General features: G+C 49.7%; 1 protein-coding gene across 1 annotated transcript in view; it reads left to right on the forward strand.

The window, feature by feature from the left end:
• EPHA1 (EPH receptor A1) overlaps positions 1 to 14,646 on the forward strand; it is a 74,911-nt gene extending 60,265 nt beyond the window's left edge. The window contains exons 9-18 of the mRNA XM_034766227.1: positions 1,273 to 1,459; positions 6,274 to 6,329; positions 6,653 to 6,778; positions 6,899 to 7,084; positions 7,573 to 7,634; positions 8,189 to 8,398; positions 9,022 to 9,171; positions 10,077 to 10,270; positions 10,598 to 10,753; positions 12,396 to 14,646. Coding sequence (XP_034622118.1) covers positions 1,273 to 1,459; positions 6,274 to 6,329; positions 6,653 to 6,778; positions 6,899 to 7,084; positions 7,573 to 7,634; positions 8,189 to 8,398; positions 9,022 to 9,171; positions 10,077 to 10,270; positions 10,598 to 10,753; positions 12,396 to 12,474 — 1,406 coding nt within the window. The 3' untranslated portion in view covers positions 12,475 to 14,646. The remainder of the gene's footprint in view (positions 1 to 1,272; positions 1,460 to 6,273; positions 6,330 to 6,652; positions 6,779 to 6,898; positions 7,085 to 7,572; positions 7,635 to 8,188; positions 8,399 to 9,021; positions 9,172 to 10,076; positions 10,271 to 10,597; positions 10,754 to 12,395) is intronic.
• The last annotated feature ends 3,593 nt before the right edge of the window (positions 14,647 to 18,239 follow it).

The raw sequence follows: 18,239 nt of genomic DNA on the forward strand, positions 1-18,239 counted from the left end.
AGGTTGGATCACAGAAAACCCCTTGGGAACTGCCAACTGATGTGCTGGGACTACCTCTAAGCCCATTTTTCCTGGCAGCTTGGGACTTCAGAACCCTGCCTGGTTTGAGCCAGACACACTAGCCTGCTACAAACCCAGACCCAGGTCGGAACAACATCCCCCAACAGCAGCAGGCTTAACTGAAAATAGCTTAAGAAGTGTTCCTGTCTCCAACACCCAGCTCCCAATGGGGTCCAAACCCCAAGTAAATCCATTTTACCCTGTATAAAGCTTATACAGGATAAACTCATACATTGTTCACCCTCTGTAACACTGATAGAGAGATATGCACAGCTGTTTCCCCCCCACCCCCAGGTATCAATACACACACTGGGTTAATTAATAAGTAAAAAGTGATTTTATTAAATACAAAAAGTAGGATTTAAGTGGTTCCAAGTAATAACAGACAGAACAAAGTGAATTACCAAGCAAAATAAAATAAAATACGCAAGTCTAAGCCTAGTACAGTAAGAAGCTGAATACAGATGAAACCTCACCCTCAGAGATGTTCCAGTAAGCTTCTTTTACAGAGTAGCCTCCTTCTAGTCTGGGTCCAGCAATCACTCACACCCCTGTGTTTCTGGCCTTTGTTCCAGTTCCTTTGTTCCAGTTCCAGTATTCTTTGGGGTGGAGAGGCTGTCTTGAGCCAGCTGAAGACAAAATGGAGGGGTCTCCCAGGGGCTTAAGTAGACTTTCTCTTGTGGGTAGAGCCCCCTTCCTCTCTCCTATGCAGAATCCAGCCGCAAGCTGGAGTTTTGGAGTCACATGGGCAAGTCACATGTCCATGCATGACTCAGAACTTTACAGGTGGCAGCCATTGTTCACATGCTACCTTGAAAGTCCCAAGTAGACTTCTTATGTGGATTACAGTCTTCCAAGATTCCATTGTCCGTTAAGTGTTTCTTGATTGGGCACTTAACTTGCAAATTCCTTTCTTAAGAAGCTGACCAAATGCCTTACTAAGGCTACTTAAAATCAAACAAGTACACAGCCAATATTCATAACTTTGAATATGAAAATGATACATGCATACAAATAGGATGAATATATTCAGTAGATCATAACCTTTACAGAGATATGTTACATGGCTTATGTAGCATAAAACGTATTCCAGTTATGTCATATATACATTCATAAGCATATTTCCATAAAGCATTATGGGCTGCATCACACGGTGCTGAGCGGATCTGCGTCAGTGAGCGTCGATGGGGAGACGTGGAACATGCTGTGAAGCTGGGAAGCGGTGCCGAGACCTGGATCGGTACCGGGACATGGATCAGCACCTGGACCTGGAGCGGGGCCAAGATGACGAACAGTGCCAAGATTGGCACCAGGTTCAGGATCTGCTCGGTGATGGCGACCAGCAGGCAGAGCGGCGCCATGATGGGGAATGGCGATGCAAGCCAGAGCGGTGCCGCAAGTAGGGCTTTAAACTAGGTTCACCGGGGGAAGGAGACCACAGCCCTGAGGTAAGTGGGGAAATGGGATACCAGGAGGAAGCAGGAGCAGGAGAGCGCAAGAGGGGAGGACTCCTGTCTCATACTGAGAAAACGGGATGATCGGCGAGTTATCTTAAGTGCCTATACACAAATGCAAGAAGCCTGGGAAAGAAGCAGGAAGAATTGGAAATCCTGGTACAGTCAAAGAACTATTATGTGATTGGAATAACAGAGACTTGGTGGGATAACTCACATGACTGGAGTACTGTCATGGATGGATATAAACTGTTATGAAAGGACAGACAGGGCAGAAAAGGTCGGGGAGTTACATTGTATGTAAGAGAGCAGTATGACTGCTCAGAGCTCTGGTATGAAACTGCAGAAAAACCTGAGAGTCTCTGGATTAAGTTTAGAAGTGTGAGCAACAAGGGTGATGTCGTGGTGGGAGTCTGCTATAGACCACCAGACCAAGGGGGGTGAGGTTGACGAGGCTTTCTTCTGGCAACTAATAGAAGTTACTGGATCACAGGCCCTGGTTCACATGGGAGACTTCAATCACCCTGATATCTGCTGGGAGAGCAATACAATGGTGCACAAATAATCCAGAAAGTTTTTGGAAAGTGTAGGGGACAATTTTCTGGTGCAAGTGCTGGAGGAACCAACTAGGGGCAGACCTCTTCTTGACCTGCTGCTCACAAACAGGGAAGAATTAGTAGGGGAAGCAAAAGTGGATGGGAACCTAGGAGGTAGTGACCATGAGATAGTCAAGTTCACGATCCTGACACAAGGAAGAAAGGAGAGCAGCAGAATACAGACCCTGGACTTCAGAAAAGCAGACTTTGACTCCCTCAGGGAACTGATGGGTAGGATCCCCTAGGAGAATAATGTGAGGGGGAAAGGAGTCCAGGAGAGCTTGCTGTGTTTTAAAGAATCCTTATTGAGGTTGCAGGAACAAACCATCCCGATGTGTAGAAAGAATAGTAAATAACAGTGAAATCCTTGCTGATCTTAAACACAAAAAAAGAAGCTTATAAGAAGTGGAAGATTGGACAAATGACCAGGGAGGAGTATAAAAATATTGTTCAGGCATGCAGGAGTGAAATCAGGAAGGCCAAATCACACTTGGAGTTGCAGCTAGCAAGAGATGTTAAGAGTAACAAGAAGGGTTTCTTCAGGTATGTTAGCAACAAGAAGAAAGTCAAGGAAAGTGTGGGCCCCTTACTGAACGAGGGAGGCAACCTAGTGACAGAGGACGTGGAAAAAGCTAATGTACTCAATGATTTTTTTGCCTCTGTCTTCACAAACAAGATCAGCTCCCAGACTACTGCACTGGGCAGCACATCATGGGGAGGAGGTGACCAGCCATCTGTGGAGAAAGAAGTGGTTCTGGACTATTTAGAAAAGCTGGATGAGCACAAATCCATGGGGCCGGATGCGCTGTATCCGAGGATGCTAAAGGAGTTTGCGGATGTGATTGCAGAGCCATTGGCCATTATCTTTGAAAACTCAAGGCGATCGGGGGAGGTCCCAGATGACTGGAAAAAGGCTAATGTAGTGGAAAAATCATGGAGCAGGTCCTCAAAGAATCAATTATGAAACACTTAGAGGAGAGGAAAGTGATCAGGAACAGTCAGCATGGATTCACCAAGGGCAAGTCATGTCTGACTAACCTAATTGCCTTCTATGATGAGATAACTGGTTCTGTGGATGAGGGGAAAGCAGTGGATGTGTTATTCCTTGACTTTAGCAAAGCTTTTGATACGGTCTCCCACAGTATTCTTGCCGGCAACTTAAAGAAGTATGGGCTGGATGAATGAATAGGGTGGATAGAAAGCTGGCTAGATCCAGGTCTAGTTGGCAGCCGATATCAAGCGGAGTGCCCCAAGTGTCGGTCCTGGAGCCAGTTTTGTTCAATATCTTCATTAATGATCTGGAGGATGGCGTGGACTGCACTCTCAGCAAGTTTGCAGATGACAATAAACTGAGAGAGTGGTAGATACGCTGGGTAGGGATAGGATACCGGGGGACCTAGACGAATTAGAGGACTGGGCCAAAAGAAACCTGATGAGGTTCAACAAGGACAAGTGCAGAGTCCTGCACTTGGGACGGAAGAATCCCATGCACTGCTACAGACTAGGGATCGGATGGCTAGGCAGCAGTTCTGCAGAAAAGGACCTAGGGGTTACAGTGGATGAGAAGCTGGATATGAGTCAGCAGTGTGCCCTTGTTGCCAAGAAGGCTAATGGCATTTGGTGCTGTATAAGTAGGGGCATTGCCAGCAGATCGAGGGACGTGATCATTCCCCTCTATTCAACATTGGTGAGGCCTCATCTGGAGTACTGTGTCCAGTTTTGGGCCCCACACTACAAGAAGAATGTGGCAAAATTGGAAAGAGTCCAGTGGAGGGCAACAAAAATGATTAGGGTCTGGAACACATGACTTATGAGGAGAGGCTGAGGGAACTGGGATTGTTTAGACTGCAGAAGAGAAGAAGGTGGGGGGGGAGTGATTTGATAGCAGCCTTCAACTACCTGAAAGGGGGTTCCAAAGAGGATGGATCTAGACTGTTCTCAGTGGCAGCAGATGACAGAACAAGGAGTAATGGTCTCAAGTTGCAGTGGGGGAGGTTTAGGTTGGATATTAGGGAAAACTTTTTCACTAGGAGGGTGGTGAAGCACTGGAATGGCTTACCTAGGGAGGTGGTGGAATCTCCTTCCCTAGAGGTTTTTATGGTCAGGCTTGACAAAGCCCTGGCTGGGATGATTTAGTTGGGAATTGGTCCTGCTTTGAGCAGGGGGTTGGACTAGATGACCTCCTGAGGTCCCTTCCAACCCTGATATTCTATGAGTCTATGACCGGCACCGCGATGGAGAGCAGTGCCGGGAGCGGGAACAGTGCCGCAGCTTGACCGACGGTGCTGACAGGTGAATCAATGCCAGCTTGCCCCAAGATGGCCCTGGGGTGTTGGCGTGGAGCTGAGGGGACCCCGATGCCATCATGGCAATGAGGTCCCTCGCTGCTGCACGGGTGTCCGGGGTAGAAGGTAGCTGGACTTGTACCACACTGCGGGTTGGAGAGTCTGGTGGCACCGGACTCAACGGATCCCCCTGCAGGGCCGGTGTCAACGGTGCCGGGACTGCGGCCTTTGCTCCTGGGAGCTCCCCTCTGGGATGCAGCCCAATGGTTGGCTCCAGGGAAGCTGGTCTCGGTGTAGGAGAGCCACCCTTTTCCAGCTTCCGGTGCCGCTTCTGACCAGGGGAGTGGGAGCAGTGTCTAGCCAATGTCGCCGGTTGTGGTGCCAGGAAGCGTTGGTGCTGCGGGTCTCAGTCAGAGTCCAACCGCGGGGGGGCCGTACCAAAGGAGGCTGAGGGCTAAGAGCTGCCTCCACAAGGAGCTGCTTTAAGCGGAAGTCAAGCTCCTTTTTAGTCCGAGAACTAAACCCTTTGTAGATCCTGCAATTTTCGGCTTGATGAGCCTCCCCGAGACACTTCAGACAAGAGTCATGGCGGTTGTCCATTGGCATGGGCTTAGACCAGGACCGGCAGGGCTTGAATCCTGGAGACTTGGGCATGGAGCCCAAGAAGAAGGCTTGGGGTGGAGGGGAAAACCCCCAATCCAGCTAACACTAACTAAAAACCAAAAATAAGAACTATAAACTAAACTTACAACAACTATCTAGAGAGTTAGGGAAACGTGGAGAGCAAGCAGAGCAAGACTCCATAGTTCCAACAACTGTTACAGGCAGTAAGAAGGAACTGGTGAGGTGCCGTTTCGGCTGGGGTATATATTGAGCGACGTGAAGGCGCCACTCCAGGGGGCTCCACATCTGACCCCACGGGTGTTGCTAGGGGAAAACTTTCCGATGGCCATGCATGCGGCACACGCACACCTAATTGGAATCAATATGCGCAAGCACTCGAAGAAGAACAATAGTTCTGAGAGGTGTGAATTGCTCTGTTTCTATTAAGGGAGTATTAGCTGTGACAGTTTGTTGTTGTTATGCAATAATTTACATAGCATGGGTAACTTATTTCACTACTGATCACTTCAGCAGAAACATCCAGCTAATGTACATATCCATGATATCAACCTCACATATGCCACCTCCCACAGCTGTCCCCATGCCAGTTCAGCTACTAAATTCTACAGCTTCTCTATGATGCCATTATGTATTGTCACTAGAAGGACCTGTGGCACACTGAAAACTAAAAGTATGGGGACAATGTAAATTAATGGATTTTAATCTCTAAGTAACTTCCCTGGGCCCTGTGCAATGGTATTGTTCATTCCCATGTATAGTGAGTTAAAACCTCAGTTTTAACTGTAAATAAAGCTGCTGCAGTGTTTCTCACCTTTGGCATCGGAAGACAGGGAAGTGGGTGCAGCACTTGGATCCACACTGCTGCAGAGTGCATGGAGCCCTTTTCCTGACCAGCTGGGGAAAGGACTCTGAGACGTCTGCTCTTGCCTTTGCCTCATTGTCCTGTTGCCAGGGCCAGCTCCAGGCACCAGCGCCCTAAGCAGGTGCTTGGGGCGGCCAACGGAAAGGGGCGGCACGTCCAGCTCTTTGGTGGCAATTCAGCGGCGGGTCCCCCAGTCCCTCTCGGAGGGAACGACCTGCTGCTGAATTGCCGCCAAAGAATGAAGTGGCATGGTAGAACTGCTGCCGAAGTGCCGCCGATCGTGGCTTTTTTTTTTCCCACCGCTTGGGGCAGCAAAAACGCTGGAGCCGGCCCTGCCTGTTGCTCTGTTAGTCGTTCAGGTTTGATGGTGACTGTCTGTCTATGTCTTCCAGGAAAGCCCGTTGTCACCAAGCACGGCCAGACTATGACATCTCAGCCTTCGACCGAGGTGAGATCCAAAGCCAGGAAGGGAAGGGGAGCTCTGCTGAGAGAGAGTCCTGGCAGCGAGTCCAGGGGGAGGTCTGGGGTGGGTCAGACATTCTTAATGAGAGAGACTGGAGGGCCCTGGCTCTGGATGAGCATCCTTGGCTGTCAGCAATGACTTTCTACATTAGTTTCTCTCTTCCCTTAATGGCTCTGGTTTTCCACATACGATTGCTAGCTGGTTCGCCCAGTGCTCTGGCTTCCCAGCCAGAGCATCCTGGCTCTCAAGGGGGACCCAGGAATCTTGGTGACAGGGTGTTTATTTCTCTCTGTTTCTCTTTGCCATAGAGGAGAAGGTCTGGTTGAAGCCCTATGTGGATCTACAGCCCTATGAGGACCCGAGCAGGGGGGTCTTGGAGTTCACCAAGGAACTAGATGTGGCCTATGTCACCATGGAGAATGTTATTGGGGAGGGTGAGTCTCATTGGGGCTATCTCCATGCCCTCATTCCTGGGTTCCCCCTCACACCTCCCCTTGTCTGCCGCCCCTATTCCTGTGTTCCCCAGTAACCTCCTGTCTCTGGCAATGCCGCAGGGGAGTTCGGGGAGGTCTATCGCGGCACCTTGCGCCTGCCAGGGAAGGAGCGCATTGTGGTTGCTATCAAGACCCTGAAGTCAACGTATTCGGACTCTCAGTGGTGGAATTTTCTGCGTGAGGCAACAATCATGGGCCAGTTCAATCACCACAACATCGTGCACCTGGAGGGGGTCGTCACCAAGCGTAAGAGCCCTTGTGGGATGGGCAGTGATGGGCACTGCTGTGCGAGTCCAAGGTGTGGGTAGAATGGCCATATTCCTGTGAGAGCCAGAGGAGGAGAGGATGCTGCCCACTAGCCTGTGCAGGGAGGAGAGGAAGACTGCCATCATGTTAGCCTGTGGCAGGGAGAGATGTAGCTTTGTAGGAGTCTGGGGACACCATCATGGGAGCCCCTAGTAAGGATGGTGGGGGAGTGAGGAGAAGGGATGTGTCTCCTGTGGGCATGAGGAGAGGAAAGGTATGAATTCATCTCTGGAGGTGTGAGGGGGGAAGGCAGGGAGCTGGCTGGGGGTGGGCTCCAAGTTGGGAGTGTGGGGTGGAGGGCACTGGAGGGTGAACAGGAGGTGAGGAGTCATGCTGCTTTGTGGGTAAGGGAGCCGGGTGGCTCGCGGTGGGTCCTGTAGCAGAGAGGGATGCAGTGTGGGTAATGCTCTCTTTTCCTCTTGCCCCAGGGAAGCCGATGATGATCATCACTGAGTATATGGAGAATGGTGCCCTGGACATGTTCCTCCGGGTGAGGGACCAGAGTTTGTAATTTTTTAGTATCAGAGGGGTAGCCGTGTTAGTCTGGATCTGTAAAAGCAGCGAAGAGTCCTGTGGCACCTTATAGACTAACAGACGTATATGCATCCGAAGAAGTGGGTATTCACCCACGAAAGCTCATGCTCCTATACGGCTGTTAGTCTATAAGGTGCCACAGGACTCTTTGCTGTAATGTGTTTGTATGCTGTGGGCACTTGCCAGCCATTGCAGGTGCTGAGGGGCAGGGATACTAGGCCGTCTTGGCCACTTCCACTCACAGAGAGCTCTGTTCGCTGGGAATTGCACCCACAGCTGCAGCAGCTGAGGCTGGATCCCATTCAGCCTGTTTATTGTCCAGGGTCTTTCACTGCTGGGGAACGAACTGCAGATCCCTGGTTATGATTCCAGAGGGCTCTCCTTCCTCCCTTCTGATCCTCTCACCTGTGATGTTCGCTAGTCCCCTTGCGAGCTGGTAAGCCTGCTAGCCAAGAATCTGCAGACTCCAGTGACCTGATGGAACCTGTTTCTTTCCCCCTCACCCTGTAGGAGAACGAGGAGAAGTTCAGCTCTGTACAGCTGGTGGTTATGCTGCAGGGCATTGCCTCAGGCATGACCTACCTCTCAGACCGCAACTACGTGCACCGGGACCTGGCTGCCCGCAACATCCTGGTAACTCACAGCCTGCAGTGCAAGGTGTCTGACTTTGGCCTGTCCCGGATATTGGAAAACGATGTGGAGGGGACGTACGAAACTAAGGTGACATGGCAACAACCTGTGTGAAGACTGGGGCCCCTCAGGGTCTTATAACTTCTAAATGGAGTTATTGTACATTGTGGGTAGAGAGCCTTCTGGATTTCATGCTAAGGGAGGCCAGGCCAGGTGAAAATTTGGATGGGAAACCTCCAAGGAGGGGTGTGGGTGACTCAGAAGGTGGTGCTCTTCCCTCTGGAGTAAGTATGGAGCTCAGTGTGGTGCTGGCCAGCACTGTGCTGGAGGGGCTGTCTTTTAGGTGAGGCATAAAACCAAAGTCCTGACCATTTGCAGTCAGCTAAGAGCCTGTGTCACTTTATATAAACTTTGGGGATTAACCGTGGTGTCCTGACTAAATTCCAACCTGAATGGTTCTATGATGCCACCCTAGCATTCCTCCTATAGATTCAGTTGGATAAAGGAGTCTCCTCCATTTTCCCCCCAAAACTATGTCACTCACTGTTAAAAAGTTGCCTCATTTAGCCCAGCGGTGGCTGCATGTCACTGGTGGATGAAGTAAGCACATTGTTATATGTGGTTTGTACTGCACTTTGGGATCCTCTGGGATGAACAGTGCTGAAATATGACCAGACGGTAACCGCTAGCTGTGCTCTGGTCCCTCCCTGCAGGGCGGGAAGATCCCCATCCGCTGGACAGCACCCGAGGCCATTGCCCATCGGATCTTCACTTCAGCCAGTGACGTCTGGAGTTACGGCATTGTCATGTGGGAGGTGCTGTCCTTTGGGGACAAGCCCTACGGAGACATGACCAATCAGGAGGTAACAGGGAGGGAACAGCTGTGGTGTTAGCATGGAGGTCATATGCTGAGCAAGAATCAGGGCCTAGGCTGGGAATGGAATGGATAAGGCACATAAGACCACCTACTTTGGGGAACCCATTGTCTGCAGTCCCTGCTGTGGCACCCCAGCCCCTCTAAGAGTAGCCACTGCCACTAGTGTATGCTAACCCCTGCCTTATAACAGGGGAATAAACTCTTTTTACCCTGACCTCATTCATGTTAGTGGGGCAAGGAAACAAAGACCCAGCCCTGTGGAGTGTCACACCTGTATTTCCCCCACCCCACGTGGAAGGCTGGTCCCAACAGGGTTGGTTAAGCAAGGGCTTCTTTAGCCATAATCCTATATAAAGATAAAGGTGGCTTACTCCGACCAAGGCCACCATGAGTACAGAGAAAAGCTCTTTCCCCCCTTCCCCTCTGAAAACCCCTCTCGGTCTCCTCCTACCTAGACTACCCTTTTGAAGTAGTCTGGATAATTATCTTATCTTATTGTCCCTATTCCCCACCCCCAGCTCAGCAAGGTTATCCCACTGGATTCTTCCTCAGAGACTGTTAACCCTTTCCCCACCAATCCTGGGACAGGACTATAGACCCCCATATCTCACATCTGCAAAGATGAACATGTGTGTATGGAGGTGGGGGCACAGTGACAAGTGTACCTATCAATGTGCTCCCTGGCACCTCCAAGCATCCTGTCCAGTAACTTTCCCACACCCCTGTTTATGAAGTGACCCCATCTGCTTTTCATTGCACAGGGCCCCATAAAACACTGACCATCGCATGGCCTTCCCTATGGAGGCATTCTGGCTCCTCTTTGATTATCTCTGTGGCGTCTCTGCCATGAGTAAAATCTGGTCACAAGTCTCTCTGCCCTTCTGTGTGTAGGTGATGAAGAGTATAGAGGATGGGTACCGACTCCCACCCCCTGTGGACTGCCCATCCATCCTCTATGAGCTCATGAAAGGCTGCTGGTCACATGATCGCATGCGACGGCCCCGCTTCCAGGAGATCCAGGGCCAGCTAGAACACTTCATCTCCAGCCCCCATTTACTCCGATCTGTTGCAGACTTTGACCCCAGGTAGGTGGTGCTGGGTTGGGAGGTTCCACAGAACTGGGAGAGAATGCAGTTAGTTCCTGGCTCCAGCATTGGTGCTTTCCCCAGAGGATGGGGCAATGACAAAATAGCCTGGAGGCTCCTCTCCCCTATGTGTGCAGGACATGGAAGTACGGTCTCTTTGGTGTCAGCACAGGACACTGTTGCTGAGTTAGGGCTCAGGGAGTGTAGGAGCAGACATACCTGTCTGGCCCCAGCAGAGGGTATTCTTGCTCTTTAGATAATTTCCAGTTTTATGGTGCTGGCATTCAGTTCAAGGTAGTTGCCTTGATGATGACTTTTTGTCCCCAGGGTGACGCTGCGGCTCCCCAGCTGCAGTGGGTCTGACGGGATCCCTTATCAGTCAATCCCAGAATGGCTGGAATCCATCCGCATGAAGCGGTATATCATCAACTTCCGCACTGCTGGCTTGGACACCATGGAATCCATCCTGGAACTCACTACTGAGTAAGCTGAAACCACTGCGGCCCTCCTGGGTGGTCCTGGCTCCCCTTCGGGCCAGGGGCGAGACCCACACTAAATTTATGCAGCCATCTGTGGTATCTGAGCACACCTCCAGAAATGGGTACACAGATTATCCAAGGGGATCATAGCATCCCCTTCCTGCTCCCTAGAGTCACAAAGAGGGGGAGCTTTCCCCTTTCCCGGAAGGTGATAAAACCGACTCATCCTAATCCCCTGGAGCTTGTTCCATAGCTGTAGCCCTCCCCTTCCTCATAGACTCTGCCAGCTGATGGTCTTCTCTGCTCTGCCCTCCTGGAGTCTGAAATATAAGGGTTATGCTGTGTCCTCCCAGACGTGCCATCAGCCACAGGCAGCTGCTCTTCTTGAGCACTGAGAGGCAGTCTCCTGAGCGAGCCAGCTCCCAGCCCATGTAGGGCTTTGGAAAGGAGGACCAGGGGCTTGCATCAGACTCTGAACTGGCTAAGCAGGGAAGGCAGAATGTGAGGCTCTGTAGGGACATGTTCTCCATGGTCTCTCTCAGTTAGCTGGCCAGCCACTCTGTGCTCTACCAGCTTTAGCTTCTCAGTGGCAGTCAGTCTGCTCCAGGTGCAGCATGTCTGGCCTGGAGATGCTAAAGCTCTGCCTGGATCTCTGTTGCCAGGAAAGTGGGTGTCTCCTGCTCAGAGCCAAAGGGGAAAGTACATCCAGGAGCAGAACTGAATCTAGCAGGACTCCCCCTACCTTTGAGGACAGATTCCTCTGCAGGCTTTGCCAACTGACAAAGTCTTCTCTGCTCTGTCAATGTGGAGCCTGAACCAGGTGCTGCTCATCCATGCCATCTGGACAGCAGGGAGCCCATGCGGTTGATGCTCAATAGGAAGGAGTCAGAGCAGGCTGCATGGGTGGCCAGGGCCTGCTCTACCATTTTCGCCGCCCCAAGCAAAAAAAAAAAAAAAAAGCCGCTTGGACTTCCGCCCGAACTGCCGAAGCAAAAAAAAAAAAAAGCCACCCAGACTGTGCTGCCCTTTAGCATGTGCCGCCCCAGGCACATGCTTCCTCCACTGGTGCCTGGAGCCGGCCCTGTGGGTGGCACAGCCCTCGTGCTTGCAAGGAGATATCAGGAAATGGGAGGGGTTGGGACCAGTGTGCATAGCACCAGGGGAGTACGGTAAGTACATAATTTAAGGAAGCATCTGCCCAGAGGAAGGGCAGGAGCCACAGGAGTGGGATGTATGAAGAGGCTGATTGATTTGGTGGGGGAGGAGGGGGACACAACTGTATCAGGTGGAATATTTACAGCAATGACATTTAGGTCCAGTGCCATGGGTGTCCATCGTCCTCCCTCCACATCCTCATGCCAAGAAGACAGCAGCTGGCAGGAAGAGTAAGCTGCTGAGTCTGATGGCAGCAGTGACATGCAGCCCTGCAGTGGGCTCTCAACATCCATTGACTACAGGGGAAGGCACTGGGGGCCAGCAGCTCTAAGCTAGAGGGAGGGAGAAGTGCCTGGACCTAGGAACTGATCCTAGGGTTTGATTTCCACAGAATGAACGGTAGCTATGTGCCATTCCCTTCCCCTGTCAACAAGGAGCAAGAGCAGCGAGTCAGCTGATCTTTCTCTTCTCCCTCCCCCAATCTCTTTAAGGGACTTGAAAAAGATGGGGGTGTCGCTTCCAGGCCACCAGAAGAGGATTCTCTGTAGCATCCAGGGCTTCAAGGAGTGACCGGGCCTCAGGCCCTCAAGCTACCAACATTCCCAAGCCTACTGGGTATCACTTGGAGCCATTCCCAGGGCAGTTGTTTCCAAGAAGGGAGACTGAGGTGATCAAAGCAACTAACAGGACAAAAAGAACTCTCCTGTAAAATCTGCCTGCTCCATCCATGTGTGAGTCTGCACCGAGGTTGCAGGGTGCTGTACATACTCCAGAGCCAGGACACCCTTCTCAGCTCCAACACTTGACATTCTCTAACATATTCTGTGCAGTACTGAAATAGCCCCTGCAGCACAGACTGAGGCCTGAGTGATACAGAGGGGGAAATCTTTAGGGATGCACAGATACATGGAGTGATGGCCCTCTTAAGATCTGTTGAGAGACAAGAGCGGAAATACAGAGAAGAATCTCTGGGGAACCTACACAGGGGCTGGGACAGCAGAAAGCCCCATCCCTGCTTTCCCCGCTACCAACTTTGTAGCATATGTTCCCCATTGCTGCAACAGTGCATCTGCCTTCCCCATTTCATTGTTATGGTGGAAGCAGGTACAATCAGCTGCAGAGATCAGGGTAAGGATTCTTCTTAACTTTCTTTGCAGTGAGTATATCTGCCAATAATGCTAAATAATGGTATATGCCTTCCCCTACTATACACTGCCCCATCCTCCCTGTGAGGGAGGGGAGAGCCTGAAAAAGAAGGAAATGGGGTACCCTGCTCTTGCTCATGTGCTTCCCTGTTTCTTCCATAAGAGAGAACCAGGGTTAATGCTGAAGCAGGGCAATTCAGACCCCACCATGTGTGACCTGTACCTCCCCTTCTCCTGCCACCTGTTTTCTCCTGCAGCCTGTTCCAAATGTGGGGATAGGCTGCTTTTGCTGCAAAGGGGGGATTGTTCCTGTGTGGAAGAAATATGGAATTTTAAAGTCTCAGGGGGAAGGCACGGTGGCCTGTAACATTTTTGTAAATAAACTCGTGGCAGAGGTGGGGGCTCTGTAGCATTCCTTGACTAGTATGTGGGTACTATATGGAGCTTTCCTTCAGTAATGCCCAGATGCAGGGTGAGTTCTGTAAAGGCCAGCTATGTGGGGCATAGGCTATCTCTTGCCACACTCACACCTGAGCTGGCTTATACCTTCTCCTGTTCCCCAACAGGCACTCAGCCACAGGAGTCCCTCACACTAGTGGAGCTAGATTTACTGCTGTATCTATTAATACTGCACCACTTATGTTGGCCCTGGGAATCTCCCAGCTCCAGCCCAAACTGGCTGCCCCAGCACTGTAAGATCTGACAGACCACAGCCCTGCTGCAGTGGCACAGCTGTCAGCTATGCAAGCACTCAAGTGAAGCCAATGTAGGCACGCCTAGCTGCTGCTGTGGAAATGACACTCCTGTCAACTCTGCAGCCACACTGCATGAGAGACCCTGTTCAAGGGAGAGAGACACGAGAACAATCCTTCCCAGCAAAACTCCTACCCCCCACTGAAGCACAAGGTAGCATTTTAATTACAGTAGTGAAGAACAATGCAGGCTGCTGAACAGGAGCCCCAGGCTCGTGCCCTTTCCAGACACCATTACTCCTGGCTCTCTGTTTAAAAGACAGTCTTTCCCCCGCCCTCAGATTAGTTCTGCAGTTGATCACAAAAAAAGAAAAGTTATCTGAATTGCATATCACACCACATGCTGCTGATCTGCTCACATAAGGCCCCCACTCCTTATCAGTGCTGCAGGAAATCTGATTGCTCTTGGCAAGGACATAAGGAAGAGGGCTGTCCCTGGGTGCTAGTGGCACATGGGCCACGGAGAGAGAAACAAAAGTGCTGTATGCTACAGGAAGGGATGTTGAGAACTCAAGTTAGACTTTTGCCTTCCAAGACCATGCAGAATGAAGGGCAATAAGAGGGTGCAGTCCTCCATCTAGAACAGCCATTGTTAAAGCTTTGATCAGTTTTTAAGCGGCAGCGTTAAGTCTTGCTGGATTTCAACTGGGGCAGTTTGACCTTATTGACCTAACACTAAACATTTGTCTTAATAAACTGGAACATAGCAGGCTGATGAGATAACCTACTTGCTGTAGATTCAGAAATGTGATGCAGCCTGGTTTCTACTCAACACCAAAAGTGGCAGAGTAAACACAAGGCCAAATAGTTTATTTGCACAGCAATAGCCACATTTATTCACAATCCCCAAGTTCAGTAACAAATTCCCTACTATCATCCTATCTTATGCTATAATCCTAGTATATATTGGGGTACAATATCTACACGGTCACATACTATCTTTCCCTAGGACCCTTCCCTCATTCAGTGCACAAGAACAATAGTGCTCAGTCACTGAGGCAGCAATCCAATATTTCTTTTACTGAGCGCAGGAACAAATATTCATTTCCTCATGGGCTTCTTCAACAATGTCAGAGAGCTTCCCACACAACTGAATGTAACTTCCCAACATCTCCCAGAGATGGAGATAAGATAGCTGAGGACTAACACCGGCACAGAGACAAAGATAAAGTTGTGTATGACCACTATTTTAAGTCCCATTTGATGCACCGACCATCCTCAGCTCCCATTGTCTCCAACTTTACTTGAGAGCATTCTGCACATGTGAGAAGTCAGGTTATAGGTGTTTCATGGTGGGCCTCCAGAAAATGAGGAGGAGCATACAATTAGCAATCTTGCAAAAACTCTGGTTTAAGTGATTTGCCTAGAAGCAGCTTGAAGTTCATGTCAGATACAGAAAATCTGCCTAGTTTCCAATCCAGGGGCTTAAACACAAAGCCATCTTTCTTCATGCAATCTTCCAATGTGGTAGGCATCCCACAAGCAACCCTTCTTCAGCCACTATCTATCCTTTATAATGGATGAGGGAGGGAGAGAAAGAAGGTATGTAATGTGATCATGAGCTTGTGCAATTTCTCAGTTGCCTCCAGCTGTAAAAAGTGAAGAATATTTGTCTGCCCCTTGGGTAAGGACATGTAGCCTTATTTAGCCACAAGGGTTATGAAATATTAACACCAGGCAATAGAAAAGACTATACATGAGGCCCTGTTCCATTGACTTCAAGCCTAGTGCATCTTCCCCTAAACAAAGGGGTACTGAGAGCCTATGCACTTGGAACATTCTGCAAATTAAAGAACACCTGTAGAGTAAGTTGCACTGAGTTTGGGCAAATGGTGAGATGGTTAGAGGCATAGATAACTTGGCAAGTCACAGGTACAACAAAAGACAACTTCTCTCAACATGACAGGCCAGTTTTTGAATTCCTATTCTAAACTATGGAGATGTTACAGCTGATTTTGTTTTACACACACTGCCAAAGTTACCTACCCCTGATCCCTGAATTGTTTGTTCACTGACACACAAACAAACAAAAAAAACACATCTCAAAGCCCAAGCATGGGAAATTTCAGGCTGAAAGAAAGAGTTGGGCAGTTTTAGTAATTGCAAAACAAGGTTTATAATGGGAAGGGTTAGACAACCCAAAACTATAGGCAATGCTGTGCACTCCACCTACAACTTTTTGTTAAACTGAGGAAGATAGTCAAGAAATGAAACCCTTTCTTTTGAGAATTGCCCTCACCTAACAAAATGTTCATGGGGAAAAAAAATTCTCTACCCAGTTCTACCTAAGGTCACCAACAGGTTTCAAATAGATCAGTTCAGATTGGCTGAAAATAGTGGTGAGGTTTATTTTATTTTTTAAACACAGGAGAGCAAGCTTACCATAAACCATTTTCAAACTTATGGAGCAGAAAGATTTTTAAAAACCCTTAAATTAAATTCAAAGGCCAATCAGTTCTCAAAATGCCCCTGCATCAGTCTGGACACTCCCATTTCACACAGGTTTAGTTGGCTAGGAGTATGTTCCAGTGTGATTGGAACAGAAGGAATGAGCAGGCTGCAGTTCCACACCACCTTTCCAAAAAGGCACACCAGTCCAAGTTCTCTCAACACAAGATCATAGAATATCAGGGTTGGAAGGGACCTCAGGAGGTCATCTAGTCCAACCCCTTGCTAAATGGCCCCCTCAAGGATTGAGCTCACAACCCAGGCCAATGCTCAAACCACTGAGCTATCCCTCCCCCCCTTCCACTGCTCCAATTTGAGGGGCTACTCATCAGTTTCATGTTGAACAAGCTTGCTTCCATAGCAATCAAAGGCACTTCTAGGACTTGTATCCCTGTTGGCTACAATTGGCAATGAATTAGCACACCAAGAAGAACAAAATGCAACTCCATTATCTGTCACTGGAGTATTTATGTTTTACTCCGAAATGATAATAGCACATCCCCAGAATTCCAGGCAAGCTAGGCAGAAGCACAGCAGCATGAAAATACCCCCAGAATAAAAATAGGAGGCACAACCAGGCAGCAACTCTGGGTGGAACAACACTAACAGTCAGTAATAGTGGTCTCCAACCTTTTTACACTCAAGGTCACTTTTCAACCAAGGATCTACCCTTCCCCAAAGTTCCACCCTTCTCGCTCTCCCCCACCCTCACTTTCACCAGGCTGGCATAGGGATTCGGGGGGGAGGGCGAGCTCTAGGCTGAGCCTGGGGCAGTGGGTTGGGGTGCAGGGTGCTGGCTCTGTGAGGGGGGCATCAGGGCTGGGGCTTGGGGTGCAGCCTCCCGCTGGGCAGCACTTATCTCTGGCAGCTCCCAGTTGGTAGCAGGCGCAGTGAGGCTAAAGCAGGGTCCCTGCCTACTCTGGCCCCACACTGCTCCTGGAAGGGGCCCAACATACCCCTGTGGCCCCGTATGCTGCCCCTCTCTGGCAGGGAGAGCTGCAGAGTGCTTGCAGGCAGGAGCAGTACGCAGAGGGAGACCCCTGTCCTCCCCCCCCCCCGGGGGGGCCACTGGCCACTTTTGGGAGCAGCGTAGGGCCAAGGTAGGGAGTCTGCCTAAGCGGCAGCTACACTGCACCACTGGAGATCACGGTCAACTGGGAGATCCTCTAGGATCAACCAGTCAATTGTGATTGACCAGTTGATGACCACTACAGTGGTAGATGCAATATCCATTTTGTCTAGCTTGTACAGAGTGCTCACTGCCCCACACCAATCAGTGAGACTGGTTTTCTGGAAAAGATCCAGTTTGCCATGTGCAAAAATTGCATTTTTCAGGCCAGCAGCCCACATTTTCTATACTCCTAATCACTCTCCCATGCCATTTCAATGGGATGGAATATTATGCTTCACTTCTTGTCCTGTTGTGCAGAGTTTCACGTACGCAACAACTAGGGTGACTAGATGTCCTGATTTTACAGGGACAGTCCTGATATTTGGGGCTTTGTCTTATGTAGACACCTATTACCCCCCAGCCCCTGTCCCAATTTTTCACATTTGTGTGTGGTCACCTTAGCAACAACTACATTTAGGTGTTAGGTCGTTGGGCGAGTCTATATGCAAACACAAGCACTTCAGCATCTCTCTACTACAGGAAGTATGCCAAAGAAATCAACAAGGCATATTGCTGGTTTAAATGCACACAAGAAATCCAGAATTAGATTTCCTATTGCAAATTTTATTGACCCCCCTCCCTCACAGGTGTATTGCAGAAAGACTTTTGTTAACTGCACATACAACTGCCACATGGTGGACATATTATACCTGGACTTCAGCGAGGCTTTTGACAGTCCCACATGACATTCTGATAACTACGCTGGAGAAATGAAGGTTTGGTGGAACTACCATTAAGCGGATACAAAAATGGTTAAACAACTGCAAAGAGTAACTATTAATGGAATGATGTCAGATTGGATGGAGGTCTCAACTGGGG

This window comes from Trachemys scripta, chromosome 1 (genome assembly GCF_013100865.1).
Source record: "Trachemys scripta elegans isolate TJP31775 chromosome 1, CAS_Tse_1.0, whole genome shotgun sequence".
Taxonomy (NCBI): domain Eukaryota; kingdom Metazoa; phylum Chordata; order Testudines; family Emydidae; genus Trachemys; species Trachemys scripta.